Here is a 24,262-nt window from a genome sequence, read left to right as displayed (position 1 = left end):
GGAGATGGATACCGTCTCTGGGTCTGCACATAAAGTTGACCCGTGTCCGTCCCGGCCCGGATTCGAACCAGCGACCTCTCGATCACAAGTCCAGTGCTCTACCACCTGAGCTACCCGGGCCCCCAAGAAACATAGAGCCGTTATATACTGTACATATAGTTCACTCTCATGGCCGGCAGATAACTCTGTCAGTGCTCAGCAGATGCTGTGAAATGGGGACTACTGCGTGACCCTGTCACAGTAGTAGTGATTGTAAAAATGTTAGTAGATCATGTATAGTTTAGTACATTACCACTGTATGAGCAGTGGTAGCAGAACTTGTAACAGTTGTACGATCGAACCTGTCTAAAATGGCCACTCCAAGAACTGACCGAAAGAGGTCATTGACAGGGGGGTCACGAAGGAAAGGTTAATTTCATGGGAAAAAATACTTTGGGGTATCTTTTGGGACACTAATTGTGGGCAGGTGGTCGTTCTTGAGAGGTCAGGCCTGGTTGGCTGTTATGGTAATGAAAATTGCTGAGTATATTATTTTAGCTACTCTGTGATGCCGTACGTTTCAGGCTGATGTCCGCTATGTGGCAGCCTATGGTTCCAGCAAAGACGTGACCATTTACAAGGAGCTTGGACTTCAGGCGTCACAGATCTTCATTGTGGGGAAAGCCTCCAGGAAGCTCTGCTCCCAAGCACAGGTGGGTTTCTGCAAGCTGTTTAAGAGAAAAAGAAAATATATGACACTGATTGAGTGAAAGCAAATATTTCGCTAATATTGTGCAATTATTTTGCCTGTGATATTTTCAGAGTGTTTTGAAACAAACTCCAAAAATATCACAGGAAAACTAATATCAAGGACAAATATTAGCAAAGTATTAGTGAATTCAAGGAAGGTAAGGAGATTTTCTGTTTGTGTCTGCATGTCTATATGTCTGTAAAAATGATCTTTTGAAACCTTTAGAAATATTTGTTTTGTTTCATAGAGGGATTAGACTTTTTGTGTGTGTACCAATCTGTTCTGCTGTAATGTTGTAAAAGCCTTAATCTTTCTGCCAGCCATCTCATCACTCGTCAACTGTAAATGCAAAACAAACAACACTAGCATGGTAGAAATGCAGACTGGCTGAAGGCATTTGTTCAACCTATTTAGGTCTGCATATGTCCAGAAAGAATGCACACGCATTAGTATCAGTATAATAGGATGCGTTAACCAGAATATTTGAGGAATTAAGAAGATTGATTGCTAAAATTGCTCTCATGAATAGAATGACGCAGTGAGTACTTTCACTGTTTATATCAACAAATTCTACTCTCTCCCGCCCACAGGTCATCGCAGACGGCTACGCCGCCCATCTCAACAATCTCATGGATCCCGGAGCCCTGCGACCTGCCACGGGCAATGCCAGGATGTTTCTCCGAAAGTCTTGCTTCCGTCTCCCTTCCAACACCGAGAGCAAGAAGACAGCTAAGCGCACTGTGTCATATCCCGGCACTGCTGGCAAAGGCGCAGAGTTTTTAAGACTGCCAGACACGGCGCCAGGTCCCACCAAAATCATTGTCCCGGACGTTCCAATCGGAGAGGAGGATGGCTTCGGAGGGGCTGCGAGGGCTAGGGGAAAGTCGCCCACCGTGCAGAAAAACACTGGTACGAGAACCACGACTGTTTGAGAAGTGGATGAAAGTGGGACTTCGACGTCACCCACTGTGAAGAAAAACGCTGGTTCGTGATTTGAGAAGTGGATGAAAGTGGGATCTCAAAGTTGCCCATGGTACAGAAAAACGCTGGTACCAGAACCACGACTGTTTGAGAAGTGAAGGAAAGTGGGATCTCACATCGCCCATGGTGCATAAAAAGTGGGATCTCAAAGATGGAGTAGGGATGCCTTAATGGCATGTTAGAAAATGGTTGAATTCATCAATCTGCTCATGTGGGTTTTGTAAATTGGAGTTGCTGTAGCCCATGAAACTAGATGAAGAAGGTGAAGATGTAAATATGAAGTGAAAAATGATGCTTTTCAGAGTGTGCAGAAAAAAGTGGTTGCTCAAAAGATGTTGTGTATATATGTGGTTGTTTCTGCCTCAGAGGTGAAGAGGAAAGCAGAGCGATGGCGTGGGATTTATTGTGATATATGTTCTGATGACGTTTTTTGCTCATCTCGCCCTTCGATCTCTGTGTATGAGGAAGAGATTGAGATCCACAAGAGAGGAATTGGAAAAAATATCTGCTTTGTTAAATGGCAGTGTGGAAACCGTTTGCTCATACCGCACTCGCTGCGTTTGTGTGAATGAGACAGAAGTGATAGGGAACATGCAGAAAAAAAGGGTAGAAGCATTACTTTGACAATGGGATTGTATGTGTTTTAGACACGTCACTGTCATCTTCACAGACCTGCGTAAACATATTCTGTAGGAATAATTTTCTCTTTTCATGGTTTATGAATGATGAAGGTATATAATTATGTATAACAGACCTGGGAACCCATACGATTTCGCCATATTTTGTATGCATGATTGTCGAGAATACGATCAGTACGGTCAGTGGGAAAAAAATACGACCAGAAACTTCACAAGCCCATCTCGAAGCCGATCCAGTATTTTGACACATGATTACAGTTTTTGGCAGTAAACATTGAAAAAATGCATTTGTTTTAAATGTATAGGTAAACTTAATTAATGGTGTGGCGGACGCATGTGAAGCATGCTTTAATCATGGATGTTCATATGCTGTGTGGAGTACGCTCATTTTTCTGAAAATACTCCAATTTTGTTTGAGAATACTTTAAGTGCAAAACAGGGGTTCCCAGGTCTGGTATAAGTATTTATTAGGACCCACTGATTTTGTTCATGTGAGATGTTATCATCTCAGATTAGTATGGAGTTTGCAGAAATGAAACCACATCAGAACGAAAAAATATTAGACTGGGTAAACAGACTGTTAATCCCAAATTCAGAAAACAATAGTTCAGTTGGATCTGGATTGAAAATGTGTATAGGTTCAAATGTCTTGGCATGGCCACATAGCTGAAGCTGGTTCCCTCCCCCTTATGTCCGTGTGGCAAGAATCAGACAGCAGAGCACATCCTGCAGGCTTGTCCATACCACAGTGCTCTGAGGGACACCATCTGGATAGAGGAGACAGCGCTACAAAAGAAGCTTAATACGGCCCCAGAGAGGACAGCACGTTTCGTCCTGCAGTCCGGACTGACGGTCAAACAGCGAACGACAAGAAGAAGAAATGTCCTGGCTACAACAACAGTGTTTTGTAAGAAGATTCCCTGCATGTCAAAACCATTGGACGTTCAATCGGTCAGGGGTCGGCACAATGCGTCAGATCAAAAAGGTTTGCCGGGCGCAGTGGCGTGGTGGTAAGACATCGGCCTCCTAATCGGAAGGTCGTGTGTTCGAGTCCCGGTCGCTGCCGCCTGGTGGGTTAAAAGTGGAAATTTTTCCGATCTCCCAGGTCAACTTATGTGCAGACCTGCTAGTGACTTAACCCCCTTCGTGTGTACACGCAAGCACGAAACCAAGTGCGCACGGAAAAGATCCTGTAATCCATGTCAGAGTTCGGTGGGTTATAGAAACACGAAAATACCCAGCATGAGAGATGTTCAACGTGCGGGCTACTTCACCTGCCTTGACCTCTCACCATTCATTGTAAAGCGCTTAGAGAACGTCAAGCGCTCTATAAATCTCCCATAATATTATTATTATTATTATAAGGACCAAAGACCTGAGATAAACACTGGGTAAAAACATTGGTCTAATTCTATCCATGAAATCAAAGAAAGAAAGAGCTGCAACTTGAAAAGAGGATATTAATGTAATGATTGCTTGATAAAAAGAAAGTGATAATTTGCTTGATGACAAAGAAGTTCATGTCATAAACAGAACACTTGTAGACCTGTATATAGGACAACTTTGTGATAATGGAGAACTTGCCAGTGTAAATTACTGTCAGACACCTTCGAAAGGTTGTACCATTAGCTTAGTGGATAATGTGAAGTGTTGACTGTGTGATATTAACAGGAAATAATTATGCCAGTGCAATGTGAAAAGAAGTCATATTTAAGTATTGTTTTATGCTTTAAATACTATGTGGTAAGCCAAATATGTCAGCTGTGTGATAGTATCGAGTTGGCCAGTACCATACGTATCAAAAGAAGACCTGGTGCTTATCATCCTTGAACATCGTGCATGAAAAATGTGTTTTGTTCAATGGTTTTTTTGCATTTGATTCTTTTATGCTTTGCTTGTAGGAAACCCAATTATTAAAAGAAATTTGACCAAAAATTGAAGAAAATCAAGTCTAATCAAAGTGTGGGAATCTGAAAATAATAATAATAATAATCATAACAATACGAGAATTTATAACGCTCACATATCTCACCACAAGGCGACTCAAGGAATAAAATTACAGAAGTGGACAAAAAGTCTTAAAAAAAAAAGCCATGATTTTGATAGTCATAAAAGGGGGAATATTTGAATTGAAGTATCATAAGTAGTCTTGAAAGGGAGAATATTTTAAATTTAAGGGTCTTAAGATTAGTCTTAAAAGGAGGAAAATTTGAATTAGCGGATGTTAAATAGTCTTAAAAAAGGGAATATATATTAAATTTGAAGATCATAAATATTCATTGAAGAGGGGTAATTTGAATCGGAGGGTCTTAAAAGGGGTTTCCACTGTATAAACTTCATAGCTGATCTGTATTTTATTGTAAATAATGAACTGAATGTGAGGGTGAATTCTTCTTGTACATTGAGTCTCCGACTTCTTACATAATATGTGCCAAGTGAAAAATTAAAGTTTGTTTTTGTTTTGTTGTTGTTGTTTTTCTATAACACATGAAACAGTTCATACTGCTCATGTACTGTCTGTTTTGAAAATCAAGTTTTGACAAAAATTGGCATGTTCCCCTTGTAGCATTTTTTATACACTTGAATCGATTTAGAATTGATTTTTTCTTGATGTTTTGGACCACTTAAACAAATTTATAGTCATTTAAATAGTTAAAATATCAGCCATTCTTATTTTGGATAATTCTAACTTTTAAGTCCTCAGTTTAAAAGTAAAATGAAAAAATAAATGAGAAAAAAAGAGATCTTTATACTCACAATTCTTGTCAAATGTCATTTACAGTACATTGTGTAGTCTTTATCTTGGTGGGTACAGATCTCTTGTTTATTTTAAATTGTTTTTGTCACCAAGCAGCAGGCATTTATATTTATTCATTTATTTATTTTTAAGATTGCGATTCAGACTCTAGTCGCTGTGCTCTGTTGTCAAATGGTGGTGATGTCAGGGCGATGGTGCAAGCTTGTAATTAAAGTTAGGACAAAGAATTTTATTTGAAATAAACTGGAAAGTTTAATCTGAGTCAGAAGTGCAGATGAAGGTGTTCAAAATGCAGGATGATAATCATGTTCAAATCACTTGCGTACACGTATGGTGGTGTATTTAATACCAACACAGACGTTTGGTGTTCAATTTAGTCTAATATCATTTGAATATAATTCTATTTCTATGATGGGGAATCTCATTCATTGTACTTGCAGAGACAAATATATATAGAGATACATCTTTTTGTTTGCTGCGTTTTTGTTCTTGTTTTTTGTTTTTTTCTCATTTTTTTGGTGGTGAATTATATGATCTGAGCCTGATTATCTTCCCAATATTTTCCCCAGGAGTGAATAAATTAACTGCAGGCAGCTGATACACATTTTAGAGTCTGTATGTGGTTAGGTGTATACCATGAATTCTTTTGTTTATTCACAAAAAGACCCCCAAAGGATTGTGCTGAGAGGAGATACTGAAAATACTGTTTTGATACTTTGATATCTTTTTTGTGATAATTGAAGTGATACATGTATATTACTTTGAATATGACTGTTTTTCTCAGTGTATGTTGCCAAAATAGATTTTGGAACTCAGTTTCTGAGACTCAGTGTATTAGCTATGGTACTTAACTGTCTCTTAGGTCAAGTAGAAGTGGATTTGTCCTGCTCTGTCAATGTTTTTTTAATTGTTATTATGTAAATGAATTGATATATTAATCATTATTAATAAAAGCTGCATTTTTTCTTTGGGAAATTGTCATGGTTAAACACCATGGATCTGTTTGCTGGGCTATTACAAGGTTCAGAGCATATCCTTCAGCTGATGTAAAATTATATAAACCATACCAACAAAATCAATGCTTCCTGTGCATATTGGGTGTCAGTTTATAAATAGTTTTGTACATTGAAAACCCCTTTTAAAACCCCAGCTTTAATTAAGAGTCATCCTTTTTAAGACCTTGAATTTTCAGATTTTCATTACTTTAACCTCTGTACATTTACCTCTATTTTAGTCAAGCAGTATGTAAGAAATGTTAAGTCCTTTGTACTGGAAACTTGCATTCTCCCAGTAAGGTAATATATTGTACTACGTTGCAAGCCCCTGGAGCAAATTTTTGATTAGTGCTTTTGTGAACAAGAAACAATTGACAAGTGGCTCTATCCCCTTCCCTCCGTCGCCATATAACCTTGAACGGTTGAAAACGACGTTAAACACCAAATAAAGAAAAGAAAGAAAGCCCCCGAACCCCCCTAGAAAAAAGGGATTTCCTCTTTTTTCATCACAAGAGAGTCCCACCCCTGGTGGGTACGGATATATCCCTACCTGGGAGACAATGAGTTAAGGACCTTGGAAGAAATAAGAATTAAGTGATGCCTTTAGGCTGTAAAGTATTGTGTGTGTGTGTATACCCAATGTCCGAATTCATAATTTAGCAAGGATTGAAATTGTCGTGCTTGCTGGAATCAAGCCTCTGTGTGTGGTGATCTGAGGAAGGAGAAACAGGTTTGTGTTTTAGATGCATGTATCAAAGCTTGACTTAATGTTAAAAAAAAAGAGGGGGGGGGGGGGGGCTGGAGTATGGTGGATTCCACTATGTATTGTCAAAACTCAATTTTACAGACCATTACAGAGAAATATATTCATCTCCAACATTCAGAGACACAGTTAGCTGGCACGATTTCTGGCCAATAGAAAGCTTCATGCCTCTGTGCAAATAGAAAGAAAAAAAAAACTTCAAGCAAAAAATAAAAACAAAAGTGCCCGACCATAATGACCCGAATGACTAGTTGCTGGCCACTAAAGCTTGTTCATTCTTTGTGTGATCTTGAATAAACCAAATATAATTGCTGTTTGGCTTTTTTTGTGGCAATATTTGACATGGTCTGCTCTTTTGTATAATATCCATGGATCTGTTATTGTCCATAAGAGAGATGTTTTTCATTGCATTATCACTTCTTTTTGTTTGTTTTGTTTTTTAATAAAAATTGTGTGAATTAGCTTTAACCATTGTTCATATCTTGAGTTGAGAGATATAAAGCTGATTTAAAATCCTTTTTTCCCCTTGAAAATATGATCTTTCAGAAAAGATGAGCATTAAATCATAATGGTGTTGCTTCCTTTGTGTTTTTAAATGGGTTAAACAACGTTTATCATCAAGTTAAAAGACTCCATGTTTGAATTTTGTGATCAGAGATTATCAATGATGATACTGATGAAGTGGTTTGCATTTTTTTCTCGTCTTATTGCTATATTTGGTGAGATATACTTATTACACGACTTAATTTTCTCTGTCTTTTTCGAGATGTATTGTTTTCTTACGAGGAAATTCACAGCTGATAATGAGGTCATCTGTATTGTGCTGTCAGCTTTACTATTGTTGCATTTGCATTGTTTTACATGTGAGCTCAGATTTATATTTTATCTCTCAAGCATTTGTGTATATTTTTTTTTCTCTTGTACAAATAATTATGAGGCATTATAATTGTGATCCTGCAACTGTAAAGCACATTAAAGTTCTCTACTGCAGTGGAACCCCCTTTAAGACTTAAATACCCCCCCCTCCCCCACTCTCAATTTAAGATGAAGACTTCTCCACTTTAAAGACATTTTAAGATTCTGTTCGTAACCCCCTATTCTAAGACTCTCCGTTTTAAGTCCTGTATATATATCTAAGTTGTTTGGAGTCTCAAAACGGTCCGGTTCCACTGTACTACCATTTAGTTCTTACACAATCAAACAGACAGTTCCTTTTTATATGTGTGTGTGTGTGTTTGTGCGGGTGATTGTGTGTGTATGTGAGTGTGTGCGTATAATGTGCGTGCAGGCGTGTAATGCATGTGTTGTTGTTGAAGAGTTTGTTTGATTAAGATATCGGTACATTTTGGTCCTGCAACTTAATAACATTATACTGTTAAAAACATATTGTGTATATCGCATTACTGTGCACTAAGTATGTACAATTAGTTGCAATAATTTGTGCAGGTATAGGGGTGTATGTAAAGCGGAAGATGCAGAACCATGCCCTGTAGGACTTGACTACTTGTTTTTATTTATTAATTTTTTTCTTTTCTGTTCTCTTTTCCAGATCTCAATTTTTGTCATTTTGCAGTAAAATATGAAATGGCCATGTCATAAATAGACGATATATTAAAGTTGACATAGTTATATTTGTGTGATATTTGAAGTCTTTTGTCAACATTGTATGTGGTGCTTAACAATAGTGTGCATTGCATATGATCTTGATGTTGTGTGTTTTATAATGAATATTATAATGTCCTGTTTTCTGGTTTAGATTTTCATGATGTATAAATTTAATCTACTTTAGGATTTTCCTTGTGTAATGGTACTTTAGCTGGTAATAGGGGAAATATTTAAAAAGATGATGAGCATGTTTGTGTAGCATTTATTTTGCACAGGGTTTTTCATGTATGATTCTTGTTTTTATTACATGAAACTAGAAGAAGGCAGTTACCTGCCAAAATATTGCTATAAACGTACCTAACCTGGTTACTGGTGTGTTTTCTTTTTCTTTTTATTTAAATGAAACTAGGATTTCATTTTGCAAAAGCTTACTGATGTTCACTTAAGGTGGTCAAACGTTTGCATCAGTCACCTTAGCTGGTCAACAGTTTGTATGTTATTTGGCGTTGTGAGTGTTTGTCGTATGAATGAGAGAGTAATAAAGATCTTGTAATATAATTGTATGTTATATAGAGAACTATGGTGCTTTGGACTGGGCAGTCTGAATGATGCTGGATGTGTAAGACCCATACTTGTAAAAGCAGAATTTAATCTAAGGAAAAAAAAATAAAGTATGGGTTGTTCAAGATCCACGATATCCAAAGAGGGATATAGTTGTACTTTTTCCCCTGCTGAGTATGGGTCGTACACAGCCGACGTCATCTGAATGGGGTTACACACCATAAAATTACGTCACAAAGGTTGTACACGACCTACACCATCGGGACTGTGTACTACAAATTACGCAATGGTTTGAGTACTTTAAAAACTGTATCATTTGAGATCGTGTCTACTGACCAGGTTTCAAATGCCCGATTACACTTGTAAACAAGTAAATCATGAAATTCGAAAGGCGTATGTCCTGTACGACCCATACCTTTAACGTTGACATTCTGCTTAAACAAATTAAGTATGGGTAAAGACACGACCCACATCATCCGAATTGTGTAGTCCGAGCATCACTCGGGACAGACCTGACAACCCATACGATTGTGTCGTATGTTGTACGCATGATTGTTTAGAATACGATCAGTACGGTCAGTGGACACAAAATATGACGAGAAAAATTCCTAGACTACTTTTCTTCACAAGCACATCCCGAAGCCGATCCAGTATTTTGACACATGATGACAGTTTTTGTCCTTATCATTGAAAGAAACATCTGTTTCAAATGTATTGGTAAACTAAATTAACGGTGCGACGGATGCATTGTGAACCATGTTTGAGTCATGGATGTGCAAATGCTATGTGGAGTACGCTCAATTTTTCTGAAAATATACCAAGTTTGTTTGAGAATACCCCAAGTGCAAAACATAGGTTCCCAGGTCTGCAGCTGCTTAATTTGGTATACTAGTAGTACTCTTTATGATAATTACACCACATCTGGGATATTTCTAAAGACAATATACTTTCTTTGGCATGAATGTGTGTGCAGACATCTGCATAAGTTGAATCCGGTATTCATACACGTTGATTGGTATGTGTTTATGTGCACCCTTAAAGTTATGTTTCCTTTAATATTTAGTCTTCATACTGTTTGTAGTGAACAAAACATGCATTTAATTATTACTGATGTTGGTGTGCTTGTGCATAAGATAAGAATTGTTATGAATTGATAGAAATTCCATTTATTAATTGTTGGTCTCTTACTTGTATAACTAAATGCTCAAAGACTATATGTTGTTGTGCTAGGTGTGTGTGCTGCTATAGAATAATAAGAATAATTAATTATTATTATTAATAACATTATTATTATTATTTGTATTATTGATGATGATGTTGATATGTAGTTGCCCAATCAGAGTGCATCATTTCTGTTCACCTGATGAGTCTTATTCCTTTTAATTTTTGATGGCTTCTGCTACCAATGTTGTTGAACTGTGTTTTGCACAATACTTGATGCTTTATGCATTTTGACTCACACAAAAAACAAAGAAACCAAAAAGCAGGCAACCCGAAGGCCCGACCCGCTCCATTTCATTTGTGTTTATTTGCTCTTTATCATGCCCCTTGTGAAATGACAAGTTTTGTACTTTGTTTTTCTCTTGTTGTCCTTTAATTGTACTATTGTGTTCTTTTTACATTTAGTCAAGTTTTGACTAAATGTTTTAACGTAGAGGGGGGGATCGAGACGAGGGTCGTGGCGTATGTGCGTGTGTGTGTGTGTGTGTGTGTGTGTGTGTGTGTGTGTGTGTGTGTGTGTGTGTGTGTGTGTGTGTGTGTAGAGCGATTCAGACTAAACTACTGGACCGATCTTTATGAAATTTGACTTGAGAGTTCCTGGGAATGATATCCCCGAACGTTTTTTTCTTCTTTTTTTCGATAAATGCCTTTGATGACGTCATATCCGGCTTTTTGTAACAGTTGAGGCGGCACTGTCACACCCTCATTTTTCAATCAAATTGATTGAAATTTTGGTCAAGCAATCTTCGACGAAGGCATGACTTCGGTATTGCATTTCAGTTTGGTGGCTTAAAAATTAAATTATGACTTTGGTCATTTAAAATCTGAAAATTGTAAAAAAATAAATTTTTATAAAACGATCCAAATTTACGTTCATCTTATTCTTCATCATTTTCTGATTCCAAAAAACATATAAATATGTTATATTTGAATTAAAAACAAGATCTGAAAATTAAAAATATAAAAATTATGATCAAAATTAAATTTCCGAAATCGTTTTAAAAACAATTTCATCTTATTCCTTGTCGGTTTCTGATTCCAAAAACTAATAGATATGATATGTTTGGATTAAAAATACGCTCAGAAAGTTGAAAAGAAGAAAGGTACAGTAAAGCGTGCTATGAAGCACAGCGCAACCGCTACCGCGCCTAACAGGCTCGTCATTTTCATTGCCTTTTGCACTAGCGGCGGACTACGTTCAGTTTCATTCTGTGAGTTCCACAGCTTGACTAAATGTAGTAATTTCGCCTTACGCGACTTGTTTTTTTATTACTTTACCCGGTATAATAATGTATTCATTAATTTATTTGTGTTATTTTCAGTCATATCAAATCATATAAATATACTGCTAGAATGCTGGGACATTTTTGCCAAACATTTTAAGCTGTTTAAGAATACATATACAATCATGTCAGACATATTTGAATTATGTTTCGTGTATGATTCTTCAGTTTATGACGCTTAGATCGTAGTAATTTAGCTTGATTTTTGAAGATATTTGTTTCTATAGATGTCCAAATCATTGTTGTTTAGAGCTTTCGTCGTTCAATGTGATGTTGAAACTGCAGTGCAGTCAGAAGTTAATGTTCACCCACAGTTGCTATTGTTACTACCATTAAAAGACGTACATATTGTCTCACCAATTATTTGTTTTGGCGTTTTCTGTTTGTGGATTCTTGTGGTGTGTGTGTGTGTGTGTGTGTGTGTGTGTGTGTGTGTGTGTGTGTGTGTGTGTAGTTAAATCACTGCATATAAGGAGAATTATCGGTGGTACGTAAGTGTGTGTGTGTGTGTGTCAGTATGTCTTGATGTGTGTGTATGTGTTAAGTGTGTGTGTGAGTGTATGTATGTGTGTGTGTGAGTATGTCAGTTTATGTGTGTGTGTCAGTTTATGTGTGTGTCAGTGTATGTGTGTATAGATATGTGTGTCAGTTTATGTGTGTGCACGTGTGTGTGCGAGTTTGTGTGTGTGTGCGAGTTTATGTGTGTGTGTGTGTGTGTCAGTGAGTGTGTGTGTGTCAGTATGTCTTGATATGTGTGTGTGTGTGTCAGTATGTCTTGATATTAATATATAAGTGTGTGTGTCAGTTTATGTGTGTGTGTGTGTGTCAGTATGTCTTGATATGTGTGTGTGTGTGTGTGTGTGTGTGTGTGTGTGTGTGTGTGTGTGTTAATCATGTTTACGGTACAGTCGGGGCGGTGAGGATCAGGGCATAGATTTGACACCACTCAGCAAGAAGGTTAAACGGATGAAATATCGACTACAAATGGATGGAATATCGACTACAAATGCACCTCCTAACACTCACAAAAACACACACTTACAGACACACACACACGCACATACACACACACACAATAACACACACACACACACACACACAAACTAGTAAACAAAACCTGAGTCAAAGTATGAAGTACTAACTCACTTTACTTCATTATTCCTGAAGTCGACACAAGCAGCACGATGGACAGACTGCACCAAACGCAACCATCCCTAACATCAACTTCACAAACTCAGTGTAAAGCGGGCACACATTACGGAGACGTTTCTGTATTTCAACCGATAACTAGGGCATGTCGCGTTACAAAGTGAAATTGACTTAGGCGCAATTCTTCTGATAGGAGGTCCAATCGGCGTCTTCGTCCCAGTTAGAGACGCTTGAAGGCACGTAGTGAAAGTAGCAAGTTTTATCCACCTTGACCTCGGTACTCAGACATTTTGTATCCTGGGAGCAGATTTGTTTGCATTCATCGTCAGTGCCATTTTTGGCATAGGCCCTACTCGTTGTTTCCCTCGATACCGCCTCCAGGGTACGTGAGGAAGCTGTCTGTCTGCAGGTCCGTGCACGCTGTTAACAAAGTAAGGTCAGTCAAGTGCTTAGCTAAACACGCCAGGCCAGATCTGACACTGGCACGCACGTACGCATGAATGCATCCCCAGCATGCACACCCACACACACACACACACACACACACACACACAAGCACACACACACACACACACACACACACACACAAGCACACACACACACACACACACACACAAGCACACACACACGCGCGCGCGCGCGCGCGTGCACCCGCACACTTACACCCGTTTATGCACACAGTCGCTCTGAACACAATTGTTCTCTTTAAAAAAAAAGAAAAAAAAAGGACATATTATTCAAACACTCGAGAAACTCAAATCGAAGTCTCCTGCCATTGCAGTATAACCCCATTTGACCTATTCCACAAAAGTGTACCGGGTCAAAGACTACAGGGAACGCAATCCCTTCACCGTTATACTCACACGACACGGCGAAGGCTCTGCGGCCCACAGAGTATATAGTGGGACCCGATGGCAGAGTTATTTCCGGAAAAGGTCTATTGGCTAATACCACAAAACTGTATAATGGAAGGGCGCTAGTTCTGTATGACGCTTAGTTCTCGAGATGGGTGTGACCACATGACGTCATTTATATTTGCGTCATCGAAGATCTTTCGTATTCCAATCAGTGTCATTGTCCAGTTCTATGTGCTACAGTCGTTTTGACTGACTTGACAAGTTGAGAAGAAGAATGACATTTTATTTTGCGAAGCAACTGCATATGAAAAGAAAAGAAAGCGTGGAGAAGTATGTTTGGGTGCTGCAAGATTTTATGACCAACGATTTCTACCTTGGAAGAAAATGAAGATGTCTGCTTTTCGTCTGCTTTGAAGGTTGGGAGATTTTACAGCGCACACGGCCAAATGCAAGTCGTGTTGGACAAGAATGTTGTTATTCTTCTTTCTTCGAAGTACCGTAGATTTGTTCTTGGCCATATTTTTGAGCTGTGCATTGTTATATTATGGGAAAAACACGTTTAAACACAAATTCGCTAAGAAACGATGATCATGCATTTGCTCCGGAACTGCAACGTCAATTTGCCAAAACAAAAAATTCTGGCTCAAAATGCGGGAGCAGGCTGGTAGTGTCATATACAGGGTGGGCCATAAAAAGTGTCCACATTTAATTTGTTAATATTTTTCCTGTAAAGTGATATTTTCTTTTCTGTTTCAGATAGAATTTGAGACAAGCATCTTAGAATTCTTTTAAAGCCTGAATGGATCACAGGCGAAGGTGTCGTTCTCTGGACCACTACTTCCATAGAAAGACTACAAGGTTTGACACTCAGCTTCGAGCCTTGCTCCACTAACTTCAGAAAAAAATATGCAAAAAATAATTGCCAATGTCAAGAATCTTTGTAACTTTACATATGCCGTGATAAATGAATGTTCTAACTATCTGTACCTTTTATATTTAGCTGCCTGTCCGCTGCATGTTTTTAAACCGTATTTTGTGCGACCAAACGTGTCTGCCAACGGCATACCACTTAGACCCTGTGAGTACGATGCCCGTCTATGTCCGAGGAGATAGTAGTTCGATGCGATCATTGGTTAATAACCGGATATTCGATGATTATTTTTTCTATTCAAAAGGAACAATGCTAAGAAGGTGCTTCTGAAACACCCTCTGTCATTAACTGAATATTCATAAATTTAATACGTATCAAAAATATAACGTTTTCATCATCTTGATTCGGCAAACGGCTCTTCGCAAAAAAACTAAAGTGAAACTCCCGTGGGTAGCTTCCCTTTGCTGCAATATTTACATATGTTTTAGACCAATGAGCACTGGTATGCATATTCGGTGCGGATGCATAATTACTTGCAACCTACAGGGTGGCGGTTTGCAAACGAACATTCGTCCAAATGATGGTTAAAAACAACCTGCAGATGACGGCAGCTGAAAATTAAAGGTACATACAGTTAAAACAATCATTCAACTGTATTTATTTGACCTCACACAGACTGTAGGAAGAGACAAACCGTCTTGAACAAATAAATTGTCCGCAGGAAGCGACTCCAAGAACACAGACGACTCGAAGCTGAGTGTCAAACCTTGTAGTCTTTCTATGTAAGTAGTGGTCCAGTGAAGATACCTTCGCCTGTGAATGGATCACATTCCAGTACAGGAAAGGACCAAAATCGTTGAACTTTACTTTGCTACCAATTCTGTGGTTCTCGCCCAGCGCGCTTTTCGGAGAGAGTTCCCTGGCACACACTGTCCATGTGCGAGAACTGTGAAGCGCCTCGTGGATAAATTCAGGGTTATGTCCTTTATTGTTATCTGCGAGACTACCAGTGTTCCTGAATTTATCCACGAGGCGCTTCACAGTTTTCGCACATGGACAGTGTGTGCCAGGGAACTCTCTCCGAAAAGCGCGCTGGGCGAGAACCACAGAATTGGTAGCAAAGTAAAGTTCAACGATTTTGGTCCTTTCCTGCACTGGAATGCGATCCATTCAGGCTTTAAAAGAATTCTAAGATGCTTGTCTCAAATTCTATCTGAAACAGAAAAGAAAATATCACTTTACAGGAAAAATATTAACAAATTAAATGTGGACACTTTTTATGGCCCACCCTGTATTGTAATGGGTTTGGAAGAATTGCTCCTAATTTACATAGCACTCCGGCCCTGTTCTTTTTTTCGTCACACCCAAAACCGTTATTTGTTTTGGGCGACGCAGCATTAGTAGGTGTTTCCTCTAACCTATACACCGCTACACGTGAACACTATCCCTGCATGAATACTTACAGTCCAGGCAGGTTCTGTTGCCCACAGAGTAGTAGAACCCGAAGGCACACAGGCACTTGCCCTTGTAACACTGAGAGTTGGCTGGGCCGCACACACCATCACCACTGCACGCTGTCCCCACCCATTCTGACACACACAACAATACCCGCATAATTACATTACAAGTAGTCCTCATCCGTCAATACAAACACAATAACATACAGATAACTACATTACAACAAGTAGCCCACATCCGTCAATACAAACACATATAATAACCAGCTAATTAAATATCAGCAAGTAGCCTACATCCATCATTACAGACACAATGATATACACAGAACTACATAACCAGGGCCGGACGAGAGGGGGGGGGGCTTTGGGGGCTTTAGCCCCCCCCCCCCCCAGCCAAAAAAAAAAGAGAGAGAGAGAGAGAGAGCTTAATAATAATAATTTTTGGTGGTGCTATTTCATTATTTAAATGACTTTTTTGTGCAAGAATAGGATAATTTTTCATGTATAAATGTTAAAATGTCTTCAGCTTATGGGGACTTTGCCCCCATACCCCCACGGGGGCTTCGCCGCTCGACCCCACCGGGGGCCGCAGAAGGCCGCCGGACCCCCGCTTCAACAAGTAGCCCACATCTAGCATTGCAGACACTGTCCTTGTTCTAATAGACCGTTGACACCAGGAAAGCATTTAATGTAGGAGCAAGAGTTTGACCGCGAGTTCACTAGAACTTATTGGAGTTTCAGTCCGGACTTCTGAGTTCATCAAGCGTCACAGTTTGTAGAGCTCAGACTGCTGCCACTTTTTTGTGGAAAATGGACGTTCCGATAGATAAATGTCATGCGTTGTGAAAAATAATGTTATTATGAGTTATTTCTAATATGCTGACTGTTAGCAAATGATAACAGACATGTCGAGAAAAAAAGATATCAAGCATGAGCCTTTTAGGCGAATGCTGATATCGTTTGTGAGACATGTCTGTTATCATTTGCTAACATTCAGCATATTAGAAATAACAGTTTTATTACCGTTTAATTCGACCAAAAGAAATTTCGAAGCGACCCCGCGGAACAGCCGCAATGGGAACTGGAGCGCTCCTACCTGATTATGCCTGTCAGTCAAAGAATTCTCGTGACCTGGGTCAGCCAATCAGAGTAACACATCTTACGTGATGATTATTCACAGGTCAAATGCGTTTGACACACAACAAACCATGTTGAACATGCGTTTCGGTTGCTTCGCTTTTTCTTGTTGAACAGAGAGCGACAGATTTAGAACCGACTCCAGACGGATGGGAAATGACGTAAAGATACATTTGACGTAAAGCGAGTGACTCAATTTCACTTGATTTTCCGAACTTTGATAATTAAGATTTACATATTTATTATACATGTTGAAGGATGAATGAGGATACATTGTAGACGGATGCATGTTATGGATTAAAAGCCCCACGATGATGTGCTTGGCAAATACAAAAAAAAAAAAAAAAAAAAAAGATTTCAAGTGAGCGAGTCGGCATTGCACACTCAGAGGATGGGCGGTGCCTCGCTGTTCCGTAAAGCACCCACCGACAAAACTCGCTTTTCGGTATTTTTTAGATAAAGAGAGTATTATCTGACAGCATTTGAAGTGTCATTCTTTAGAATAAATCACACTGATATTGCTGATTTAAATTTTTACTTTGTCTTGTTCATTTTTAGCTTGATAAACAAAAAGGGTCCCTGCCTGAACGTTATAACATTTAGAGGGTCACCTAAAATCCGTCCTGATTGGTCAAAAAGCCATATGGGGCACTGAATTGGTAATAATATTAGTTATTTCTAATATGCTGACAGTTAGCAAATGATAACAGACATGTCGAGAAAATGGATTATCAGCATGAGCCAGAGGCTATTGTTGAATTCACCATTTGCTTTGTCTTGGTAATTTTTAGCGTGATAAACAACAAGAGGCGAAGCCTTCAAGGCTCACGTAAGAAATCGACAAACAGTAACACAAACTCAATCACTCCGTCACACACACACACACACACACACACACACACACACACACACACACACACACACACACACACACACAGAAAGAGCATAGGTGAAACTGTGCAAGAAAGCGAGACACTAGATCTAGATCTGTCTGTCTGCATGTAGCCTACTTACAAGGACACGACTGCCAACTAGTCTCGGCGCGCTCAAAATAATAATGACCGAGACTTTCAGTACTTCCTTCGCGTGACGTCTAACCCTCTTACGTCATAATGTGACGTCAATGTAATGTGACGTCTTCAAATGTTAGAGTTTCTACCACAGACATACACACGCACAGACGCACGCACGCACGCACGCACAGACAGACAAAGTTACGATCGCATAGGCTACACTTACGTGAGCCAAAAAGGGTCCCTGCCTGAACGTTATAACCTTTAGAGGGTCACCTAGAATCAGTCAAATAAAGCCATATGATTCACTGGAATGGTAATAAAACCCTTTACGCAAAAACGGCGTGGTTATATTAGAAAAACAACAACAACAGAACTCTTTCGAATTTCAGTCAAAAAGTTCGTTTCCTTGGAACATTTTGTTAGTCGTACAAATCATGATCATTGGCCAATGCTTGTTACAAGAAAACAGTCAGCGTATAGGATTTTCGGTGGTTTTTCGATTCCTGTCACCAAACCGCGCGGATTTGTGCCTTCTCCTTCGGTTGCTATGCCAACGTGACCCAGGAAATCGATTCCGCTAGGTCCCGACTTCCAATTTTGTCCACGAACAAAGTTTGAAGAGGTTTGTCTCGCAAATTTGAGTAGACAACAGTGAACTTTGACCTGAACTTTGACATCGCGGCGAAAGAGATCTGTGATTGGTTCTTCTTCAACTTTCGGTTCGACTAAACACGCGACCGCACCTCAGACGAACCTAGCTGTGTGTTTTATTTCTCTACCCCAGACGAACCTAAAATAATAAGAAGATAGATAGATCTGTTTATCTGTTAATGGAACTCCAAAATATTCCATAGATTTGTTTACTAAATAGTTCGAAACATTATCACCTGATAAGTCGCCGTATAACCTTATAGGTTCCAGCGACTAAATATTTTCCCCCGGTTCAACCATAGACATGTACGTCATCATGATCTCCCCTTAATTTGACCGTTATTTTGGCTGTCTTAGTGAAATGGTAAGATATATCTCTATGTTTTTTACATGTAAGTGTTCGGAAAAAATACAGTTATAGCAGCTATGTACAAAAATAAGCAGCATATGCTCTTTTCGCCAAAGTAAAGTCCTTTTTTCTTCTGGTTTCTTATATGTGTCACAGCACACCGCAAGCTTTTAGGCGAATAGCAAGTGAGTGGTATATATATATCATCAATTTTATAGTAGATAACGGTGTAAAATACTTACCATGTTCATGTCCGTTATACGTTTTCAATATTCCATATGTGTCATTTAATTGTGTGTTGCTTGATGCCATGTGTGTGTGTGTGTACATGACTATAAATAAGCATGGATGGATGTGTGCACTCGATTGTGTGTGTGTGAACCATGTATATATTTTCTGTTGTCAATGTTGTCAATTAGATATGTTATACTATGCGTTTGAATCATTAAGTATTTTAGACGTCATACTTTTTTTCGTATCTTCACGATGGCTTTTTACCCGTTTAAATTTTAATGCTTCCAACTTTCAAAGCGCTGCACGGCTGGGAAGAGATGCGCACTTTTATCACTGTTGTTCATGTAGACGTAATCATGGATTCATGCAAACGTCATACCTGCTGTATTTTATTTTGTTTGTTTGTATAGTCGCGTGCGGTCGCGCAGTCTTTTTGGTCAGTTCCGATTACCTCCCATTGATGCGAAAACCTATATGACTGTTTTTTGTTATTTTTCTCTCTGTTAATTCACCAGTGGCTATGTAACATGTGTTATACCTTATAGGTTCCAGCGACTAAATATTTTCCCCCGGTGCAACCATAGACATGTACGTCATCATGATCTCCCCTTAATTTGACCGTTATTTTGGCTGTCTTAGTGAAATGGTAAGATATATCTCTATGTTTTTTACATGTAAGTGTTCGGAAAAAATACAGTTATAGCAGTTATGTACAAAAATAAGCAGCATATGCTCTTTTCGCCAAAGTAAAGTCCTTTTTTCTTCTGGTTTCTTATATGTGTCACAGCACACCGCAAGCTTTTAGGCGAATAGCAAGTGAGTGGTATATATATATCATCAATTTTATAGTAGGTAACGGTGTAAATTACTTACCATGTTCATGTCCATTATACGTTTTCCATATTCCATATGTGTCATTTAATTGTGTGTTGCTTGATGCCATGTATGTATGTATGTGTGTGTGTACATGACTTTAAATAAGCATGGATGGATGTGTGCACTCGATTGTGTGTGTGAACCATGTATATATTTTCTGTTGTCAATGTTGTCAATTAGATATGTTATACTATGCGTTTGAATCATTAAGTATTTTAGACGTCATACTTTTTTTCGTATCTTCACGATGGCTTTTTACCCGTTTAAATTTTAATGCTTCCAACTTTCAAAGCGCTGCACGGCTGGGAAGAGATGCGCACTTTTATCACTGTTGTTCATGTAGACGTAATCATGGATTCATGCAAACGTCATACCTGCTGTATTTTATTTTGTTTGTTTGTATAGTCGCGTGCGGTCGCGCAGTCTTTTTGGTCAGTTCCGATTACCTCCCATTGATGCGAAAACCTATATGACTGTTTTTTGTTATTTTTCTCTCTGTTAATTCACCAGTGGCTATGTAACATGTGTTATACCTTATAGGTTCCAGCGACTAAATATTTTTCCCCGGTGCAACCATAGACATGTACGTCATCATGATCTCCCCTTAATTTGACCGTTATTTTGGCTGTCTTAGTGAAATGGTAAGATATATCTCTATGTTTTTTACATGTAAGTGTTCGGAAAAAATACAGTTATAGCAGTTATGTACAAAAATAAGCAGCATATGCTCTTTTCGCCAAAGTAAAGTCCTTTTTTCTTCTGGTTTCTTATATGTGTCACAGCACACCGCAAGCTTTTAGGCGAATAGCAAGTGAGTGGTATATATATATCATCAATTTTATAGTAGGTAACGGTGTAAATTACTTGCCATGTTCATGTCCATTATACGTTTTCCATATTCCATATGTGTCATTTAATTGTGTGTTGCTTGATGCCATGTATGTATGTGTGTGTGTGTGTGTACATGACTTTAAATAAGCATGGATGGATGTGTGCACTCGATTGTGTGTGTGAACCATGTATATATTTTCTGTTGTCAATGTTGTCAATTAGATATGTTATACTATGCGTTTGAATCATTAAGTATTTTAGACGTCATACTTTTTTTCGTATCTTCACGATGGCTTTTTACCCGTTTAAATTTTAATGCTTCCAACTTTCAAAGCGCTGCACGGCTGGGAAGAGATGCGCACTTTTATCACTGTTGTTCATGTAGACGTAATCATGGATTCATGCAAACGTCATACCTGCTGTATTTTATTTTGTTTGTTTGTATAGTCGCGTGCGGTCGCGCAGTCTTTTTGGTCAGTTCCGTTTACCTCCCATTGATGCGAAAACCTATATGACTGTTTTTTGTTATTTTTCTCTCTGTTAATTCACCAGTGGCTATGTAACATGTGTTATACCTTATAGGTTCCAGCGACTAAATATTTTCCCCCGGTGCAACCATAGACATGTACGTCATCATGATCTCCCCTTAATTTGACCGTTATTTTGGCTGTCTTAGTGAAATGGTAAGATATATCTCTATGTTTTTTACATGTAAGTGTTCGGAAAAAATACAGTTATAGCAGTTATGTACAAAAATAAGCAGCATATGCTCTTTTCGCCAAAGTAAAGTCCTTTTTTCTTCTGGTTTCTTATATGTGTCACAGCACACCGCAAGCTTTTAGGCGAATAGCAAGTGAGTGGTATATATATATCATCAATTTTATAGTAGGTAACGGTGTAAATTACTTGCCATGGTCATGTCCATTATACGTTTTCCATATTCCATATGTGTCATTTAATTGTGTGTTGCTTGATGCCATGTATGTATGTATGTGTGTGTGTGTGTACATGACTTTAAATAAGCATGGATGGATGTGTGCACTCGATTGTGTGTGTGAACCATGTATATATTTTCTGTTGTCAATGTTGTCAATTACATATGTTATACTATGCGTTTGAATCATTAAGTATTTTAGACGTCATACTTTTTTTCGTATCTTCACGATGGCTTTTTACCCGTTTAAATTTTAATGCTTCCAACTTTCAAAGCGCTGCACGGCTGGGAAGAGATGCGCACTTTTATCACTGTTGTTCATGTAGACGTAATCATGGATTCATGCAAACGTCATACCTGCTGTATTTTATTTTGTTTGTTTGTATAGTCGCGTGCGGTCGCGCAGTCTTTTTGGTCAGTTCCGATTACCTCCCATTGATGCGAAAACCTATATGACTGTTTTTTGTTATTTTTCTCTCTGTTAATTCACCAGTGGCTATGTAACATGTGTTACAGAATTGCACCGGTGTAAGGGTTAACATTTTATTTTTCACCAAGAGAATATAATTCATTATATGCGGGATAATGTGCGGGGGGGGGGGGGGAGGGGTGCAAACAACATTTTCACAAGCACATAACCAACAAAATGACATCGCATGCGCAGCACACAAAGTGCGTAGCACGGGTACCACTAGTAACGGTTTTACTACCGTCTATTTCGACCAACAGAAATTTTGAAGCGACCCCGCAAATTAGACAGCCGCAATGGGAACTGGATATTATGCCTGTCAGTCAAAGCATGCTCGTGACCTGGGTCAGCCAATCACTCACCTGACGTAATGAATATTCACAGGTGAAATGCCTTCATTCAAAATTCTCACAAGATAAACCATGTTGAACATGCGTTTCCGTTGATTCGATTTTTCTTGTCCAACAAAGAGCAACAGATTTTGAAACGACCCCAGACAGAGAGAAAATGACGCGAAGAAAATATTTGACGTAAATTGAGTGACGTAATTTTACTAAAATCTGCAGAACTTTGACAATGACATGTTTAAGTAGAAAAACAACAACAAAACTTATTCGAATTTCAGTCCAAGCTCCTGAGTTCCTTGCCAGTCGTAACTTCTTCAGCTCAGACAGCAACCGATTTTTGTACAAAAAAGGTCGTTTCATTTAAACATTTTGTTAGTCGTACAAAACATGATCATTGGTCGATACTTGTTACAAGAAAACAAAAGGTGAGTGATAGTGGAGTCTTACCTGGCTCAGCGGCAGACACAAAGCCCACAATGGACAAACATGTCAGCAACAGAAGGTTCACGCTGAAAAACACAAATCACAAAGTCTTGAATGTAAAGAGATGCAACTGAGCAAGTAAACAAACCAAGTCCTCACTCTTAAGAATGACAGTACTGACGACACAAACATTAATCGTGATAAAAACCTTGTGAGAACAATGACGTCATGTGTCATGCGTCAACTGGTTCACTCTTTGAGAGGACTAAAGCCAAACAGGAGGACTGTTCGGTGAATTGTGGTGAATCTAAGTGTCTTCCATATGCATACGTTACCGAAGAAACGGCAACATTAGACTTTGCAGGTGTTGGTGTGGTTGATCGAACTTCAACACATACTATACAAGGCTTTGCAAGAATGAACTTGCACACACACACACACACACACACACACACACACACACACACACACACACACACACACACACACACACACACACACACACACATACATACATGTATAAACACACACGCGCACGAACGCACACCTACCGGTTGATGGTTTATATATTGTGCACTATAGTTTCCTTTTTAGGGGAGAACTTATAAAGGTCGCAAACATTGTGATACAACGTGGTTAAACATTGACAGTAAGCCAAGAAGGTACACCACAGTCTGGTGTGGAAACGTTCGAAAACGTGTTTATAATCCTCAGCATGTTTATATGCAACCAAATATTTGAACGTTCTCAACACAAATCCCCAGACTTGTAATGAAAACAATCTGTGATGTCGTGCCAGGTCTGTGCATACTCTTTTCAAATCCCATCACACTTGTGTTTTGCACGAGTAGGCATTTAGGTAGTCATACTCCGGCTGTTTCTTGTGATATATTCTGTCTTTTGTTGTATTTTGCCAACAGAATTATCAATTCTTGGGCAAAAAAGACAATCTATGAAAATTAACGAGCGATTTTCACCCTCTGTAGAAAACTATACTCACCAATGCATAGTCTTGAATTGATTGTATTGTAGCCACAAGCAGAACAGTCGGAACAAGTTGTGTAGACAGCGAGAAGCCCGAGGACGTCTTGTGGATGGTGTCCGCTGGTGTGGCTTTTATGCAACA

General features: G+C 38.8%; 1 protein-coding gene and 2 long non-coding RNA genes across 3 annotated transcripts in view; 2 read left to right on the top strand and 1 right to left on the bottom strand.

Annotated features, from left to right (window-relative positions):
* The window catches only part of LOC138976391 (protein retinal degeneration B-like), a 32,263-nt gene extending 20,368 nt beyond the window's left edge, over positions 1-11,895 (top strand). The window contains exons 13-14 of the mRNA XM_070349242.1: positions 564-692; positions 1,321-11,895. Coding sequence (XP_070205343.1) covers positions 564-692; positions 1,321-1,662 — 471 coding nt within the window. The 3' untranslated portion in view covers positions 1,663-11,895. The remainder of the gene's footprint in view (positions 1-563; positions 693-1,320) is intronic.
* Positions 1-24,262, top strand: part of LOC138976412 (uncharacterized) — a 556,176-nt gene that overhangs the window by 458,138 nt on the left and 73,776 nt on the right. The window lies entirely within an intron of this gene.
* Positions 12,666-16,019, bottom strand: LOC138977454 (uncharacterized). The gene is made up of 2 exons (XR_011459286.1): positions 15,876-16,019; positions 12,666-13,104 (listed from the first exon to the last, which is right to left on the bottom strand). It is a non-coding gene; the product is annotated as an uncharacterized lncRNA (long non-coding RNA).

The sequence above is a fragment of the Littorina saxatilis genome, linkage group LG9 (genome assembly GCF_037325665.1).
Source record: "Littorina saxatilis isolate snail1 linkage group LG9, US_GU_Lsax_2.0, whole genome shotgun sequence".
NCBI lineage: Eukaryota > Metazoa > Mollusca > Gastropoda > Littorinimorpha > Littorinidae > Littorina > Littorina saxatilis.
Note: the sequence above shows the minus strand (reverse complement) of the source record. Positions and strands in the feature narration are given on the sequence as shown.